Source organism: Suricata suricatta, chromosome 3 (genome assembly GCF_006229205.1).
Source record: "Suricata suricatta isolate VVHF042 chromosome 3, meerkat_22Aug2017_6uvM2_HiC, whole genome shotgun sequence".
Classification (NCBI taxonomy): Eukaryota; Metazoa; Chordata; class Mammalia; order Carnivora; family Herpestidae; genus Suricata; species Suricata suricatta.
Window position 1 is genome coordinate 68,925,199 of NC_043702.1, and position 19,388 is coordinate 68,944,586.

General features: G+C 42.8%; 1 protein-coding gene across 3 annotated transcripts in view; it reads left to right on the top strand.

Moving 5' to 3' along the window:
• Positions 1-2,589: 2,589 nt before the first annotated feature.
• PLA2R1 (phospholipase A2 receptor 1) overlaps positions 2,590-19,388 on the top strand; it is a 117,587-nt gene continuing 100,788 nt past the window's right edge. Inside the window, exon 1 of one of the 3 annotated variants that reach the window (XM_029934512.1) lies at positions 2,590-2,868. In XM_029934512.1, coding sequence (XP_029790372.1) covers positions 2,760-2,868 — 109 coding nt within the window. In that variant the 5' untranslated portion in view covers positions 2,590-2,759. The remainder of the gene's footprint in view (positions 2,869-19,388) is intronic. The other 2 variants (XM_029934513.1, XM_029934511.1) reach the window with 2 other exon arrangements.

Genomic DNA, 19,388 nt, shown 5'->3' on the forward strand with positions numbered 1-19,388 from the left:
CAAAGCCACAATACTTCAGGAAGAGATGAAAAACTAGCTCTTCTCTGAGTCTTCTAATTGTTGAATAGGAAATGTGGTGTCAGTAGGCCAGAAAACTGTCATCACCATTCTTCATTACACTACTTGCTCTTAGATGAAATATGGCTTGTTTCCTTTCTTTTTCCTGCTCACATTCATAGCTCTGCTACTTTGGAATATTGCCTGCATTGGGTCAAGGAAGGCTTTCTCCTTTTTTCATCGCACAGAGGGTATAACTGAAGTCCATGGTGGTTGACTATCTCACCTGGATCCCACAGCCAGTGGGAGGTAGCCAATGCTCCAGTGACTGACCTCATTTGCCTGGGTGCCCCAAGAGCTTCCCTTTGTCCCAGCCAGGCCCACCTACTCACTGATGCTTATGCAAGCATTTCTCACTCAAATCTTTGTATTTTTTCTCATTACTTCTTTCAGTCCTGGCACAGACTCTTGCTCACCTTATCTGAATATATTGAATCCTGTACAATGGCTGTAGCTCCTCCTGGTCTCTCTCTCCCTTTTAATCTCCTTGCACTGCCCTTCACCAAAGATTGACATCGGTGTTGCACTTTGTTACCTGATTATGCATGTATATTGCACTTGACTGCTGCAGTAGATGCCAGCCCACTCAGGCCTGAATCATCTACTTTGGAGATATTCCCATAGCACACAGTATATTCCTGAGGCCACAGAAGAAATACTTCATGATAAAAGTCTCTATAGTCCGTATGCTGAAAACATCCCTTTTCTGCATGTTTTCAGGCAGAGATGCTAACTTCTACATATAATGATATGCTATTGACTCAGTACACACACTGGAACCTCTCACATTCTCCCAGTCTCACCTCATCCCAACTGCCTCTGTAGCAGCCAGCTCTCCACAGGCTTCCCCCAGGTTCCTTGAGGGGCAATCTGACAGCACCTCACCTCTAGCCATTCCATGCACCTGCTGCTGCCTGGCCCTGGGTCTCTTAGATGCCGTGGCATGGGACTATACCTAAAGCTCACCTCTGCCAAAATTCTGTGCAGAGGAGTTAAAAACCTTAGAATCACCTCACCCGGAGGGAATGGTGAACCTACATATACATGATTTCTTCTTTTCCCCAGGACAGACAGATCAGAGACCTTCTGAGTTTCCTGCAGGACTGAACACATGTTGTTACTGCCATGGCCAAGGCAGTGGCTTGCCCCTGTTTCCTATTTCACTCTGGTCTTTAATCCCATTTCCTGCCAGGGATCTCATCCCAGGTTCTGCTCTCTGGGGAACTGTGCTATTAGTCTGGTTGAGCCATCAAAACAAAATATCATAGACTGGGTGGTTTAAACAAGAGACATTTACTTCTCATAGTTTTGGAGGCTAGAAAGTCCAAGATCAAAGTCCAAAACTTCAATTTTTGATAAGAGTTCTCTTCCAGGCTTGCATACGGTCACATTCTTCCTATGTCCTTAAGTGGCCTTTGCTCCATGACTATAGGTAGAGAGATCACTCCCTCTTCTTCTAAGGTCACTGATCCTATCTAGGATCCCACCCTTAAGACCTCATTAGACTTAATTAAGCCTTAAAAACTCTAACTCCAAATACAATCGCATGGAGATTTGGGGCTTCAACATATGAACTGGGGGAGGAGGGTAAAATTCATTCTATAGCAGACACCCTTAACTCAAAAATAATTGGTTTGGTTTTTGCCAATAGACAGCTGAGAAAGGTCCTCCAACATCCCATGACCTTCCTTTATTTTTTTAAGCTCCCTTCCCCCCTCTTACGTTTTAATGACTAAGGTCAAACAAGGTCCTATTTAAGAACAGTCTTATGTAGTTTGTTCTCTGGGATACTAAATGTTTCTAGTGCTCTGCTGATTATTTGAAAGACTATAGTTAGAAGAACTACATTCTAGTCTTTTCCTACTTACTAATTTAGGGAGTAACTTTAGCTAGATTAAGGAGTGACCTAGAGCAAATAATTCTGCCTTTCCGGACGGTTTTTCTCAGCTATAAAGTGGGTAACAGCTGTAAAGTGGGTTAACCCAGGTGTTTTGCTGGGTTAGGGGAATCCAAGGAAAAGGGAACTGGGGGGTGACATTTTAGAAAAGAAAGAAGCTCAGCAATGGAAGAACTTTGGGGTACTTGGAGGGAGGAGCCGGCGCAGCCCTGAGATCTCCAATGGTTCGCATTCCAGAGAGGAGGTCCAGCGTACTCCCAAAGCGCCTGGGTTCACAACGCAGCTCGGTTTACTCTAAGCTGCGTGCTGCCAAACCCGTGGTGTTTACCAGAATCCGAGTGGTTTGCAAACCCAGATGTCAGGCTTCCTGTCCCAGGGATTCTCAACTGCTTACCCCCAACTCCTTATTCGGCCTCCCCCCGGAAAGAGGATGGGCTGCTGGAAGCAGGAGGAGCGTGCACCGGGTAGCCCTACTCCTCCTCTCTCCCCACCCCAAAGGCAGGAATTTCTGGGATGGGCAGATGGTCCACCTCCTCTTCCTCCTCCTTGCTCAAGCCGGAGTGAGTAGGGCGGGGAAAACCTCCGCAACTTCCCTATCTGCAGCCCAGAGCCCCGAGTGTCCGCATACTGTGGTGACAGGGGCGACGGGGTGGGTTTCTGGGACTCCGGGGCAGCTGGGCCCCGGGAGGGGTGGAGCACAGAGGGGGCTGCGGTCCCGCCCCCAGCGCAGCAGCCCGGCGCTCCGGCCGTGGAGCTGGCAGCCGCGACGGTCACCCCGGGCGCCCGGCGAGCCCAGTGGTTAGGGATGCCGTTGCTGCGGTTGCTGCCGCTGCTGCTTCTGCTGGAGGCGCCACGGAGCTTCACCGAGGGCGCGGCGACGGCACTTACCCCCGAGCCGGTCCTAGAGTGGCAGGGTGAGTGTCCCCCGGGCCGGAGGGACCACATCGGCACATCGGGGGCCGGGGTGGTTAAGGCAGAGGAGGAAGGGGTGAAGCTGGGGGCAGGTAGGCGTGAGCTGCTAAGGAGCTGAGGCGGTCGGATTTATGCGGTGGCCGCGTCTCTGTAGTCCTGATAAAACCGTGAGGATGGGCCAGTCCCGCAGCCATATGGCCTTTGCACCCCACCCTCACCGCCCCACACCCCCCTATTCCAGCCCCCCCCCCCCTCCTCCTGGCTTCCGCGGGCGGAGAGGGGCCTGGCCTGGGCTCGCAGGCAAAACTTGACTCAGCTCTGGCCCAGGACAGGCTGGGCACGGAGGGGAGGAGATATTTCAAGATATAGTCTCTGAGACTTGTTTATTTGGAAGTATTATCTTTCAGCTAAATGATGGCAAAAAGATGTTTCGTTTCATCCTCTCCCAAAGCAAGCGTTCTGGATGTGTGCCACCGCTTGCCCAGTGGCCCTAAGCCAGGCCTCTACCCCTATGAGACTTGGGGAAAAGAATGTTAAAATCTTTTCTATTAATGCCTTGCAGACCAAATGGGGCAGTGGAGCCTCTGTGGCCCCCATAAACTGTATAAGCTGGAGCAAATAACCCTCTTGGCTTCTCTATTTCTCTCATCAGAGAAATGGGGTCTGTGATATCTGGAGGACCACCAAGGATTAAATGAGATGGTTTGTAAGGCATTTGGTGTGCCAGTAAGCCAGAGTTCCTTCAGAGTCACCCCACAGCACAGGTACACACCAGATCAAGTCACCAAACATTTATTCAGCATCTAATACACATATGACTCATAAGAGATTTGTGTAAAGAGTCATGAAAAGACATCCTGCAGAGGCCCGCTCTGGAGAATAACTAACTACATGGATGCTTTTGAGGCAGAGGGAAGCCAGTGTCCAAAAGTGGAAGCCCTATGTGAAAGGAGGAGGCAGGCAGGGTGATAAATAAACCAGGAGGAGACTTCAGGCAGCCTCCTTCCTCTCTGCCTTTGGGGATAAGTTTGGAAAAGAGGTAAAACAAAGTGTGCCAATGTATGTGTTCATTTTTTTCCCTTCTCAACATACTTTGCATACATTTTTGAGGTAATCTCACTTGGACTATATTCTCTTGGACTCCCACAAGGCTTTATCAAGGACAGATTGAGTAGTTATTATTCTAAAATGGCCAAAGATCAGAAACTTCTTAACCCTCTTGGTAAATTCAGTAGAATGGTCCTGCGGATGAACATCTGACCCCTGTATGACCCATCTCCACTAAGAGTTTGCCATACAGTGCTTATTATTTTACATTTAAAATGTGTCTGAATGCTTGGTATCTAGAACAGGGCAACAGCCCATAGGACAGAAGTGGACCCAAGCCACACAGAGAAAATGCACTGGTGATCCTCTGAGCCAGCCTTAGCACTAATGAGCTAATCCCTACTATTATGTAGCAGACCCAAATCCTGGCCTGAGATAGTTTCTAATCAGTGCCTTCTTTTTGTGGTCAAGGACGCCCTGAAGTTAAAACCATCTTCTACCTCCTGTACACTCCAAGTGACAGTTTGCAAATGTGAAGGCATTTGACATAGTTGGCAGAGAGATTCTTCAGATATGAAAATGCTGTTACTGGTGTTCGTGGAATGTGGGTCTTGGAGAATGTGTGGCAGTGAATGTAACAATCCTTGCATAGGCTCCCCTCCCTGACTTCAATCCCCCACATCAGTGAAATTTCAAGTATAATCTGGATGGGTTTGAAATCGTGTTTCCTGTTGATGCAAAGATGGGAAAACAAAATTTTAGCATTGCAAGGGACCTGAGACATTGTCTACTCCAGCTGTCCAATTTTCATAGGTGGAAGTTTTACAGCTTTTTAAATCATGTTTTGGAGGTGCCTCAGTTTGCTGTTGTGTTCCACATGTGCCCCAACCGCACTGACTACCTTTAGCTATGATTGGTATTCACAGAGCAGCCACGGGAAATATGCGTGCATTTTAGTTTTAAATTTACTAGTAAGGGATATGTAATAATGCAAGGCAGATTATACATGCAGTAGTTTTTCATCTGAGTTGTTTAATACATATTGTTTAATATGTATAACTGATTTATCTGATGTGTATTATAAGGATCCCAGCCTTGGGAGGCAGTTGATGGATGCTATTGTGTTGCCTTTTCAATAATTTATCAATAATTTCATGTTCACAAATCAGTAGATATAGTGTCATATAATAGTTAAGTTCATGGTCTCTGAGCCAAACTATGGGTCTCAATCCTGTCTCTACCATTTACCAGCTGTGTCACCTTGGACAAGTTACTTAACCTCTCTGTGCCTCCATAAAAATGGAGGTAATAATAGTATTCACTCAAGTGTTGTCTTTTGGTTTCAATATCACCACAGCACCATTTTCCTCTGGCCAATCCAGACTACTTAGACAGGTTGATAGTAGCAATTATATACTGCCTTGCACATGGCTCTGTACTTGGCATGTCTGTGTTGGCTGTAATAGGGGCCTCATTGTGGTTCTAGAATCTGAGTTCTTCTAGCAAGTGCTGTGACTTAGTATAACTTCACTCACTCAGGTACCCCCAATACTGGGAGGGCAGGTGGGAGAATGAAGGAAGGAGTAGGCACTCTGGGGAAAGGTGGACATAGTCTCTGTAGAAGTCGCTCGAGGAAATGAATGGGGGCAATACGAGAATTTTAAAGCTATGTTGAGAGCAGAAAATTATGTGAAATGGCCGCAACCAACCTAATAATAGGAGAGTTTCCTCAGCAGCACTTATCTTCCCAAGGGGCAGAATAGGAGTGAGCCCACAGCTGTGTTAGTCCTTGAGGATGGTGAAGGCATGCTATTCTGAATGACTGGTGACCAGGGGAAGTGAGAGTACTGATGAGCCTGAGGTCAATGTTCATGACCATGGGGCCTATCTGGAAGAAGGCAGTGAACTGGGATAGAGGGGTAGCGTCATCTCTTGAAATCCTGTGTCAACAGGAAGACGGGTAATGTGCTGAAAGCTTCAGCTGTTCATTCACTATTTGTCCAGCTCTGTGTGCTTTATCTCCCTTCCTGGAGATATCCCCAAGACATATCTTAATCTTGATGTAGGTAGTTTATTTGGGAGATGGTTCTAGAAGACATGATGAAGGAGTGAGGAAATGAGACAGGGAAGGGAAGAAAGCCATTACAGACAACTGGGGCTCAATTTCAAAGGAGCCTTTCTGAGTGACTGTGGAGAATGCAGTGGACCCTCTGAGGGGCAGGAAACAGCTATTTCTCCATCAGCCCCCACTCCTCACTGATGGGATGGGGGACTAATCTCCTGGTCTCTGGCTTGCATGGAGCAATGTCAGGGTAGGCAGTGTGGGTAGGGAACTAATGGAATCTGCTACTCACCACCAGATTGGGGAGATAAAAATATGAGTAGGATATGTCCCCAAGAGGCTGAGTCCAGAGACAGATACAGAAACTCAAACAAATATACAACAGTGCGGTATATATTAAAATAACAAGGAATGAGCAAAGTTCTAAAGAGATAGAAAAGACTGGCTTGAGGGGCTGCAGACTCACAGAAGGGCATTATTTTCCTGAAGGAGAAGTAGGCAGTTGCCACATGGGAAAAAAGAGATAGAGGAAAGCATAGAATGCATGCAATGGCAATAGGCTAAAATGTCTTTCCTGTGCTTTTTTGGATAGAGGAAAAAGGACCTGCTGAAGGTCACTCAGGCAAACGCGAGGCTCAGGCCACCTGCAAACTGAGAACTCACCACTTAAATGAAGCATCTACTTTCTCTGCTTCTCTCTCAGGAGCTGCCTGTTGGTCCCTGTTTGGTTCTCTTTCTGTGGACTAGTTTCTTCTGCTTCAACTTGCAGGACCTTTCACATATACCTCCCACAGTTTTGTTGGAAGACTTGCCTAATATCCTAGGAGAAGAACCTGGCCACACTCATCATAAGGCACTGGCCAGTCCTTGTGCTCTGCTCTCGAATTAGAGGCCTTCCGGTGGCTAGTCGGATGTAATAGCGGTGTGAGGTGCACACAGGGATCTGCCCTTCAGGGGTTGTGGATAGAGTAGATCCCCAGAATAGGGGTGTGGCAGGATAAGAAACTGTGATATATCTATATTTGGATGCATCCAAGAGATGAGAAAATGAAGAGTTTGGGTAGAGGCACTCTGCAGAAAGAAAATAAATTCTGGTTGGGTGAACTGGTTGAGCAAATTCTCTGCTGAGAAGAGCCTCACGAGTCTGCATAAAAGGGAACCAGGTCACACTTTTAAGTTTAGGAATGCCATGGTCAGTTTGGGACTTGAAGGGGGTAAGTCTAGAGGGCAGCAAAGAGAGCATCTGCGAGGTTGAAGCAATTGCACATGAAGGAAGACATTGAAGACCTAAGCTAAGTCAGTTGCAGCAGGAATACTGAGGGTTAAAAAGTTTGGATTCAAGAAATACAGGCTGAAAAAGGAAGAAAATTAAAATTAATAAGCTTAGTAAAATACAGGAGAGAAATGGAATAATAGGAGGGGCAGTGGTTATACAATAGGACTAACAAGTTTTGGAGATGGTTACATGCTTGGTATGACCAGGTCCATGGTGTGGTTGTAAAAGCACTAAAGTAGGTAACAGGTGAAAGAAAGTCCTTGGAGCAGAGGAAGTTGAGGAACCCAGCATCCATGGCAGTATAGAACAAAAGTTTCATTTAAAAAAAGGATTCCATTATCTAATACAATATGCTGCTACTCATCTACTCAGTTCCATTCCATTTCATTTTGTAACATGGGTTACGACACACCACACTGATATCATGACCCATTAATGAACCCTGATCTGTGGTGGAGAAAACACTGGGCCAGAGTGTTGGGGCATCTGTATGGAAATTAAAAGCATTGAGGTGGAGAGGACAATGGGGAGCGCACTGGCATCAAAGTCATAGCAAAAGTAAGGAAGAGATTCAGGATGGTGCACCCTGGTGTTGAGGAAGGGAAGATGCATTGCCATGTGGGAGAGGTCTCTGAAAGACGGTGATGAGAAGAGACACTACCTAGAGACAGCAGTGGGGAGACGCTGTGACCCTGAGATTTTCCCCATAGCTTTAATTTCTGATAAAAAGGTAACAATGGCCTCCTTGACTATTTCTAATAGTATCTAACATTTGGAGAATGATTACTGTGTACTGTTGCACTTACATTAACACACTGAACCTTCACCACAATGGGGTATGTACTATTAATACATACCCTTCTTTACAGATGAAGAAGGTTAAATAACTTGCATCTATAGGAACTTGAAGAATGGGAATTTAAACCAGGTACTCAAGCACATATGGAAAAGACACCCCCTCCCAAAGCCTGTGACCTCATAAAATAGTTCATTCTGTGTCCTGCTGTTTGATGGGAACATGTGATTTGATTTTGTGATAGGAGGAACAGGAAGCCAGCCTCTTGTTCTCTACAATCCATCTTTTTCTAAAACAGTACTCCTACATGTAAGAGCGAATATTTTCATAAAACAGAAAAGCTATTGGCTAAAAAAAATATCTTAGGTGATTCCTATACCTCTGGGCAGTGAGCCAGTCTTCTAATATAGAGATTTGGAATTTAAGTAAAACCCTGATCAGATACTGGTTTAACTGTCCTTCCCGGCCATCAGTCACTCTAACCATCTGACTCTGTTTACCCATCTTCACTGTCACCTCTCAGAATCTCTTCCACTTCATACTTTTCTCATCCTAGCTTCTCTGACTGGCTACTTTCTTCATGAGTCTTTGAGAGTCAGACTTCCAGTTTTCCAGGTGCTTTAACTTTTTCTCACTAAGTTTCTAACCTCTTCCCATTCTTGGTTTTCATAGTAACTGATATAACACAATGCAAGTTCCAAGCCAATGACTGGAACAGCTGAGTCACAGAGAGCTCAGATATCTCTTCATTTCCCTTCCTTGATCTAACAATTTGCTTATTTATATCTAGTTTCCTAAAGAAATGATTGCTTTGCTTTGCTTATTTTAAACTCATCCCAATGCAATGAATCTTCATATGATCTATCAGAGTAATATAGTTGAGACATTTATAGATGCTTGCCTCCACTTTCATTTAGAAATTATATTTGGGGGAACTGGGTGGCTCAGTCAGTTAAGAGTCCGACTTGACTCTTGATTTTTACTCAGGTCATGGTCTCATAGTTTGTGAGTTTGAGCCCCAAGTCAGGCTCTGCAATGACAGAGTGGAGCCTCCTTAGAATTCTGTCTCTCCCTCTCTTTCTGCCCCTCTCTTGTGTGTGCTCTCTCTCTTTCTCAAATATAAATAAATAAACATTTAAAAAAGAAGAAGAAGAAGAAGAAGAAATTATGCTTAAAAGCCTTTTAGGAGATCTTCCAATACAAAGCCAGGAACATAAATTATATTTCTTTAATTTTTCAGAGTGAAAGGACATTCAGTTCATAAAAGAAATGAACAAAAGAGTGAATACCTTATAAACACTGTATTAAGTCATTTAGGGAAAAATATTTTATAAAGCCACTCAAGAAAAATGGAGGAATATTATTAAAATTTCTGTGATACAGAGCTAAACAAAACAAACAAGAAGTTTCTGCTTTCATGTATGGCCATGTTATTTTTAAATTTATGACACTTCCCAGGCTACTACAGTCCAAAGAAATATATTAGCATGCAAAGCAAAATAAGTCAGTCAGAGAAAGACAAATACCATATGATTTCATTCATATGTGGACTTTAAGGAACAAAGCAAATAGCACAGAAAGAGAGAGAGAGAGAGAGAGAGAGAGAGAGAGAGAGAGAGAGAGAGAGAGAGAGGCAAGAAACATATCCTAATTACAGAGAACAAACTGATGGTTGCCAGAGGAGAGCAGAGGAGAGGTATGGGTATGGGTAAAATAGGTGATGGGGATTGAGAAGGGCCCCTTCGTGATGAACACTGGGTGTTGAATGCAAGTATCAAATCACTAAATCGTACACCTAAAACTAATATTACACTGTATGTTAACTAACTGGAATTTAAATGAAAACTTAATTTAAAAAAAAACATATTCAGCCTCCCAGGTAATAAAATAAACACCACACACACACACACACACACACACACACACAAAATAAATATCCTAGTAAAAATATTTTACTATTTCTGGCTTTTGGCATTCTGCTCTTGAGAACTTTTCTTTTAAATAATACATAAAGAGGAAATTCAAAGTGGTTATCTAACTGAAAACATTGTCTTATTTGGCACTATCCATGGTCAATGTCAAGATTTGCTTTTCTTTTATTAACATTTATAAAGTGATCATAGTGACTGAGGTAATCCTTATCAAGACCCTGTGAAGCCAGTGTTATTATTACAGCCATTACAAATGGTGGTTTAGCCTCAAGCAGTTCTACCCTAAAAGAAATGCTCTGTAGTTTGCCAGAGTCTTTCCTCCATGGTGTTAGCGTGTTCTTCAAGTAAGAACAGGGTGGGTTCATAGGCATGTGGCCAATGAAGACACAGAGCCCCATGTTTAGCAGGGCATCACACTTGGAGTTCAATGTTCTGTGGCTTTTGGTCTTGGAATTCTTAATAATTTTAATATTTGAATTTGTGCTCTAGGCATGAAGTCTCATGGGACAGTAGAGCATGAGCCTGAAGCTAGAAGCCTCAGCTTAGGCTCAGTTCCAACTCTGTCACCTCTCTAGATCCCTGGGATGAGTTCTAAGCTGCCTGCGCATTCCTACCCTCCACCCACTGTGCCAACCAGATTGTGTTGGGGTGCCAGGAGGCCCAAAGTTTGGTAGTGAATGGCTAGTAGCATCTCAGGGAAGAGCAAGGCAGCAGCTATCCTCACTAGGCTGAGAGCATCCAGCATATTTGGTGAGGACTGAGTGGGGAGCCCGTAATCTATCTCTAGCCCAAGAACTGAGTGTGATTCCAGAACTTTCTGGCACAGATGTTGCAATCCCTCCTGAACTCATGGGAGGTGGAGATTGACTTCACTTCCTTGCCCCAGGCAGGGCCCCACATTTTTATTTTACCCTGGGCCCTGCAAAGTAGGTAGTCAGCCTGAATCAGAAGCAAAGGGACTACTATGGTTTTAATTTATATGTCAAAAATTTATATATTGAAGTCCTAACCTCCATTACCTCAGAATGAGACCTTGTTTGCACACAGGGCCTTTACGGAGATAATTAGGTTAAAACAAAGTGATTAGGGTAGACCCTAATTGATGACTGGTGTCCTCAGAAGAAGGGGAAACTGGAACACAGAAATATGCACAGAGAGTAGATGATATGAAGAGGCACAGGGAGAAGACACCCATCTACAAGACAGGGAGGGAGCTTGGACCAGACCCTTCTCTCACAACGCAGAGGGAGCCAATCCTGCTGACATCTTGTTTTTTTACTTCTAGCCTCCAAATCTATGAGCCAACAAATTTCTATTACGTCACTCAATTTGTGGTACTTTGTTATCACAGCCCCAGCAAACAAACAGGGACTAACAGTATATCTACCATTAAAAGTTGTTTTTGTGTTGATTTATAACTGCCAGTTAAGTAAATGTAGTTTTTTTCTTAAATGGGTGTATTCTTAAAGCACCTAAGATGGAAATGCTTCTGCACTCAGCAATGTCACATCATTTCCAGGATTGTTTTGGTTGTTGGTGGAGTTGTTTTCTGTTTCTGTTTGTTTTGATGACCTAGTCTTTGAATCATATCCCCTGGGCTTCAACAATCAGGCTTTTGTGAGGGAAGTTAAACTATGTTCTGTCTTACTGTGTCTTGCCTTAACTTGCTCTTTGTAGTGAGGCTCCCCAGTGACGAGGTGGCATATTTTCAACACAGTCTACAAGATGATAACAGAGCTGCTGTGAATAAGGATTTTTAGACAAGCAACATCTGTTAGATACTTTTGAGTTAAAGACAAAATGATGGAGGAATAGACTAAAAGCTACAAGAAAAAAAACATCTTCAGTTCAGTTTAAAAACTCATTTGTAAGATACAGAGAGATACAGCGAAGAACTTCAGAAGAGATGAGATTCTCTGCAAAGGTCAACTTCTATAAAAGAGGAAGAGACAAGAGGGAGCCAGGGGAAGCAGGGACTGGCAAAGACAGTCTAAAAGGGTTAATCCACTTCACACAGGGGTTGGTAACAGGCAATTTGAATCCCCACAAAACTGGAGCTAAGCCGGTGGAGCTGATTAGCAGAGTTTCACATTTCCCGCGTGTGAGAAAGAGTATTATGTGCCCCCGTGGAACGGGGAGTGGTGATTTGGGAAGATTAGAGAGAAAGTGGGATAGAACAAGTAAAAAGCAATGGGATCCCATGGGCCTGTGGAGGTGGTGATTATCCAGGTTCAGAAGCTGCAGGAGAAATAAAGAATTCTGAATATCAAGGACAGTGCTAGGGCGGAGAAAGAGACGGAAGTTCTGAGACAGGATAAGGAGATATTTTAAAATGTACTTTAGCTTTTAGTTGATTAATAGAAGGCAATTGAGAGGTAGCCACAGGCTTTGTTAGGTGCTGTCAGAGTAAGAGATAAACACCAAATCTCAGATGATTTGGGATAAAATGCAAATGTGTATGCAGAAAGAGCCAAGAAGGGCAGGCACACCTTTCACTTTGTTCTGTGGGACAATTTTTTCAAGTACAATGCACATGCTGCAAGCATCAGAAATTCCTTGCTTATTCGTTTGGAAAGTCATATTAAGAATCCAGATTTTCTGCATCATTCAGCCATGAACAGGACTTGATTCAGCTGCTTACCACATCCTTTCCTTCTACAGAGTAATCTAAGTAAGGAACACAATCTGATCTGAATCCATTGTTCACTGGACAGAACAAACCCAAATTTGTGTAACTGGAAAAGGTCAATACATCTCAAGAGAGAAGATGCTCACCTTCAGATTGGTTACAGGGGAAAAATGTCCTCCCCACTACCTTCTGGACCCTATCCAGGTCCAAACTGAAATACAGTAGTCCTTCTCTTATTCATTAGGGATACATTCTGAGACCCCCAACAGGTGCCTGAAACTGCAGATAGTACTAAACCCTATATATATTATACCATGGGTTTTCCCAGACATACTTATGATAAAATTTAATTTATAAATTAGTTAACCACAATAATAATAAAACAATTATAATATACTATAATAAAAGTTATGTGAATGTGGTTTCTCTCTCAAAATACCTCATTGTACTGTACTCACCCTTCTTCTTGTGATTATGTGAGATGATAAAATATCTATGTGATGAGCTGAAATGAGGTGAATGTCGTGAGTATTACAACATAGTATTAGGCTACCTGTGACCTTCTGATAATACATCAGAAGGAGGATCATCGCTGCCTGATCACAGTTGAGCTTGGGTAAATTGAAACTGTGGAAAGCAAAATGGAAGATAACGGAGGAGGGGGGCTGCTGTACTGTCAGAACTGAAAGGAACTAAAGGATTCAAGAGATGACACAGGGCCAGCAGTGCGGAGCCCAGCCCCAGCTGTGTGGGAGGGTGCAGGAGAAGAGCTGTAAACCCAGGGAAATGGGGTGGGAGATTGAAACTGGATTGCATTTGGCAAGCTGTGGTTTCCTAATAGCTTGTCGTAAGCATTGAACTTGATGTGAATCATGGATGTGAACTTTCTCTTCCAGTTCCCTTACCATGGGGGAGCATAGAAGCCGACTTTCTATGCGTAGTTGGATTAGGTGGCCACTATCATGGTTGCATTTACTGAATACCAGAAAGCCCTTTGCTTGCCTAAAATCCACCATAAAAAGAACTTCATTTTAGGAATTGTTTTATTTTTTGTTTCAAGAGTTTTTGTGTGAAAAGTACAGAAACTTCATGAAGTCTTAACACTTCAAACCTTATTCACTTACCACTTCAAACTTTCAGCCATTTCTAAGAGCTGTCTAAAGCAAAAGGGGGTACCACAAAGCAGGGGAAGTCTTTGGAAGGGGTGCTGAAAATGAAGTGGGGGTGCCTCAAGCGAAATGTCCTACAGGCACCCCCAATCAGCACTGTTCAAACAGACAGATCAGACTGTAATAGTAGCTCCAGGCTTTAGACTCCAACCTCACGGTACCATAGAAATTGGCAGGCATCTGCCAGCCAGCTGAACATCTGAGCTAGAAAACAAGTCATGGAAGCTACTTTTTCCAGAATGCTCCCGTTCCATTGATTGCCAAATCTTGTCATTTATTCTCCCTTTGAATCTCTTTCTAGTGACTGGAGTCTCACCATTCCCTCCTTTCCTTTCTCACCACAACCAGCTGAACTGACACCTTCTGTCCCCTTGCTGGATCATAGCAAAAGTCCCCAGACTGCATTCCAGCTCCATTCATGGACTGTCCCATCTCACCTAAAGGAGAACTCCTTGAGGCCAGGAATTTGGACGTTTGCCTCCCACCTATAATTCTTAGCACCTAAAACAAGGCTGGGTATACAGGAAGTGCTCAATAAATGCTTTTGCTGAATGATTCATCATGCCAATTCAACTACCTCAGCCATGCTTTCTATTATTCCCAATGCTCCCTCTCATCTGAAGAGTAAAAGACACATTTTTGAATAAAATTCGTTCTTCACAAAACAACCTCAAATCACCTCTTTCCAACTTTATATTCTATAACCACCAAAGTCTTTTATATATGTAGGCTCTCATCACCCTGGAGCTGATTATTTTTTTCACTTCTGAGCGTTGGTGACATTCACTCTGCCCAGAATGCCCCCTTGTCCACTTTACCAGCTGTGCATCTAGAGTCCTCCTCCACCATTCTGAACCTTCTCTCTCTGCAGTGAGAACAGGTGACCTTGCCTGGCCACCAAGGTACCTCCATGTGTGACAAATGTTAGGTCCCTAATAAATGACTGGCGAATGAAAATGTGTGTGTGTGTGTGTGAGAGAGAGAGAGAGAGAGATTGAATGAGAGAGATTGAGAGATTTCTCTGATAGGCCAAACTTATCCCTTCTAGCTTTGGCTTCCATCTCATTGTGCTTATCTATACCTCTGGTGTCAAAAATATTTCTTGACATCATTATAGTTCTTTTCATACATTTCAGGATGTATTTCTGGGGATTATACTGACTCCTTGAGGGCAAACACTATGATGTACATATCCTTTTTTCTGCAGGCTTCTAACATATACCATACTAGGGACTAAAAAAATGTTTGTTTGAAATTTTGTTTGGCAACAATCTGCAACAGTTTTTTTTCTTTATAGGTTAAAAATTCATATATGTAAATAAAGCTAGCCCTAGACCTATATTGTCCTCACTATGCATATGAATATTAAACTTCTAAGACAAAATGGATTTGAAAAAAAAGTATAAGGATGATTTAATTAAATAACCTCTCTAGTCCCATCCAGCCCCAAAGTTTATGATTCTAGGTTTATGGATAAAGTCAGTCTCATCCAAGGGAATTTGGATGGCTCAGTCGGTTGAGCATCCATATTCGGCTCAGGTCATGATCTCACATTCGTGGGTTTGAACCCCATGTCAGGCTCTGTGCTGACAGTTCAGAGCCTAGAGCCTGCTTCTGGTTCTGTGTGTGTGTGTCTCTCTTTGCCCCTCCCTTGCTCACCCTCGGTCTCTGTCTCTCAAAAAAAACAATTAGTCTGCTCCAAATGACCTCTTTCCATCCAGTGTTCTCAGTCTCCTCCCTGGAAAATGGGCAAGTGTATGCACACACAAACACACTCCCCCCACTCAGAATGACCTAATGACACTGAGGAGTCATGTGTGAGGAATCCACCTCACACATAGCAATAGTTGAGGATCCAGTCAAGTATTCTGAATTCTGGACTATTTTCTTGTTTTTATTTTTCATCACTTGCTTTTAAGGGCTATATTTTTTTATTTGAGAGAAAGAGCATAAGTTGGGGAGAGGGGCAGAGGAAAAGAGAGAGTGAGAATCTTAAGCAGGCTCCACACTCAGCGGGGAGCCCAACACAGGGCTCTATCCCACGACCCTGGGACCCTGGGATCTTGACCTAAGCTGAAATCAAGAGTCAGATGCTCAATCACCTGAGCCACTTAGGTGCCCCAGGGCTATTTTAAATGTGGTTATAATGCTTTCATTGGAACTGATGGAACTCCCTTTTTTTCATTAACTAGGAGTATTCTCATGATTTCAGAAGAGATAGGTATACTTTTAAGGAACAGATATTTAGGCAAATAATTTATCTATTTCTAGGGCCCTACGCAGTGCCTACCACATGACTAGCACCCAACGAATACTTATGGAATGAAATAATTTTCTATATGCAGTCAAAAAAGGATTACCTTAAACTTAAGCTCCACACTTGATCAAGTAAGCATTCTCCTGCCATTCCTTCAAAAAAATACATGTTGGGACGCCTGGGTGACTCAGTCGGTTAAGCATCTGGCTTTGGCTCAGGTCATGATCTCACGGTTCATGGGTTTGAACCCTGCTTCGGGCTCTGTGCTGACAGCTAACTCAGAGCCTGGAGCCTGTTTTCAGATTCTATGTCTCCCTCTCTCTCTGACCCTCCCCTGCTGGCACTGTCTGTCTCTGTCTCTCAAAAATAAATAAAAAACATTTAAAAAATGTTTTTAAGTACATGTTATCCTATGGAGGCAAAGGGTGGGTCTAAAATGATCTCCTCCTCAAAAGAACCCAGAAGTAGAAAGTAGAACCACTGTCTTCCATGGATTTTATTCCATGGAATAAAAAGGAATGAATATCAGCTTTTAAGTTACTTCTAGTAAATCAATCCTTTTTCTCCTCTTAAACTTATAATTATGAAGGGAAGTATAATAACATTTTACTGCAAAGAGATTTAGTAATTCTGGCAGTACTTCATTAATCACTTAATCAGTGTTCAAGCAGAACTGATGTCCTTGACATATATAATCAATCTTGATTCCTCCCACTTTTGGTTTTCATTCTTTTTGAAACCTGACTATAGACACTAAGGATTGGTGGCTTTTTTTTTCATGTTATGTGTTTGTTACAGACAGCCCATATCTGCATATAATAATAATCAGAATATTGATACCTATATTGGGTCTCCTCATAGTTTATTTGAAGGCAATTGTTTTCTCTTCAGTGAATTTATGGAGATTAATGGTGCCAGGACCAGATTCTATTATAGTTTAATGGGAAAATGGGATTGGGTCATTTTTTAGCTTAGTATGGCATAGTATTCCTTTGGAGATGACATATTTATTGTTATTGGTAAGCCAGAGCTACTTGTTTATGATACATTCTGAGGAACTTTTCCAAAGCTACATTCTAAAGGCAGCTGGGCATGAAAACATCATAACATTCCAAAAGTGAACAACATGGGATTAGGTTTGTCTAATATCTTCTGCTTCAGAAAGGTACTTCTATAATCACTGGTGTAACTACTGATTTCTGATTTCACCACTCCTTGTTCTTAACACTTAATAATTTGAACATCTAAAAACATTTATTCATCCCAAATGTTAGTGATATATAATGTCCATGTTGACTTACAGACCATCCATTTGCCTTTCCATACACTGCTTTTCAACATTATATGTTTTTCTCTTTCTTATAGGAGAGCCATAGTATAGACTTTACAGGTAGATACTAGTTTGGAAGTTGAACAGACGGAGACTCTTAATTCATGATTGCACATATATTTGAACAAACAAGAAAAGAAATTTGTTATCAGGATTTTGAAGAGTACTTTTCCTCCATAAAAGGTGATGTCAGGATCATTTAAAACTAAAAAGTCTACACACATGTGTGCTGCAGAAACTAGAGCAAAATGAATTTTTTTGGCTAATGGTAGAAGAGAAGTCTTTGGGGGATGCTCAAATTAGCACTCTTCAGGTGTTCAACCAGAACTACAGTTACATCTGCAGACCAAGAGTCAGGAAGCCGGAGGGATAATAGAAAGAATAATAACACTAACTACTTGCTGAAGTCCTCCCATGCCAAAGCTTGTGATGTGCTTGGTGCATGGGTTATTTAATGGAATACTCTTAATATCCCTATGAAATCAGTATCACACATGCTTCCACTTCAAAAAGGAAAGATGAGGTTCACTGAGATTAAAAAATTTGCCCAAAGTTCCAGATTGATCTGCCTGATTTGAGAGCCCTCAACCACTAGCCAGGCAGGCTGTCTGCCCATCTTAGGTATATAAACTGAGGCCCAGAGGGCTGAGGCCCAATCAGTAAGTAGGTGGATTATTTGAGCATGTAAATGAGATAGAAGCTAAACTACAGAACAGTTATAGTAAAATGATTATCCTTTAGTGAAAAATTAATGAAACCCTGAGCTAGCTAGAAAGTAATTAGTAGATTACAACAGAAATTAAGGTTAACGTTCTACCCAGGCACGAAAAGGTGAAAAGAAGAGTTGGAGAGAAGGTTAATTATCAGAGTCTACATCACATTGGCAAGGGGCAGATTTGATCTTGAATGACTATTACTAATAACCATACAGACATGGTCTTCATTAGGAAAACAAATTTCCTGATCTAAATGAAATCTCCCTAAAACCATTCATTCTCTTCCCCCACCCAAACACATACTCCCTTCTCTTTTGCTCTGATATATGATGATCAAAGCAAGTTTCTGACAACTAATTCAACTCCTCAAATATATGGTTATAAGTAAGGTTATTAATTATTAAATGAGGTATAACTTTCATTAATACATTGACAAACTTTTCAACAATGTCTTAAGTGATTTTTGTTACTGCAAATCAGTTCTCAGCCTGAGTAACTTAGGAAAAAACAAAATAAATTTTACCAAAATGAAGCATTGTCCCCATGCACCGATGCACAAGGAAGCTCGTTCTGTCCTATTCCAAATACCTAGGAGGCCTCTCTGCCTATGCCCCTGCCACAGGACCTGACTTGCCCTAAATCACAGCCATTTTAAGGGAAACTGATAATGTCTCTTCAGATTTTTAAAGACTGGACGGGAGATAAACTATAAGAAGAGAGAACAAAAGAATTCTTGGGCTTGCTCAGACATTCTGAGCTGAGTAACTCAGGAAGCCTAGGCCTGCCTGACTATGTAGGGAGGCCTGTGCAGCTGCTAGCATGTCTAACCAACGTCAAGCATTTAGTGAACTTCTACAATGTGTTCAGTACACTCTGTGCTTAGACTGAAGACAGTAGACATGACTTCAAAAAATCTGTGAGAGGACAAGTTCATAATTGCATAACTGGTGTCTTCCAGGCCAGTGACAAATTATAGGCAGATGGCAGGCAGGTAGCTAATACCCATTCCTGGCTAGGCCCTACCAGTTTTTCCACAGGAAATTCACCCAAATCTCTCTAGGGGGTTAGAGGTTCAGAGGTGCATCACAAAAGCCTACCTTCTCCATATCCCCATGTGGCCTGTGTGGTTTTGCCACTGTCATGGTGCTCCAGTACTTCTCATGTCTCTACACATGACGAGGGGCCTGAGCTAGGCTCCTGGGCATCCACCTGCTGCTGGGACCACTTAACAAGGTGAAGAGGCCATCTCCACAGCAAATGTCCCCACTTTTTTACTCCACATGGACCCAGCACAGAGAGCAAATTGGAG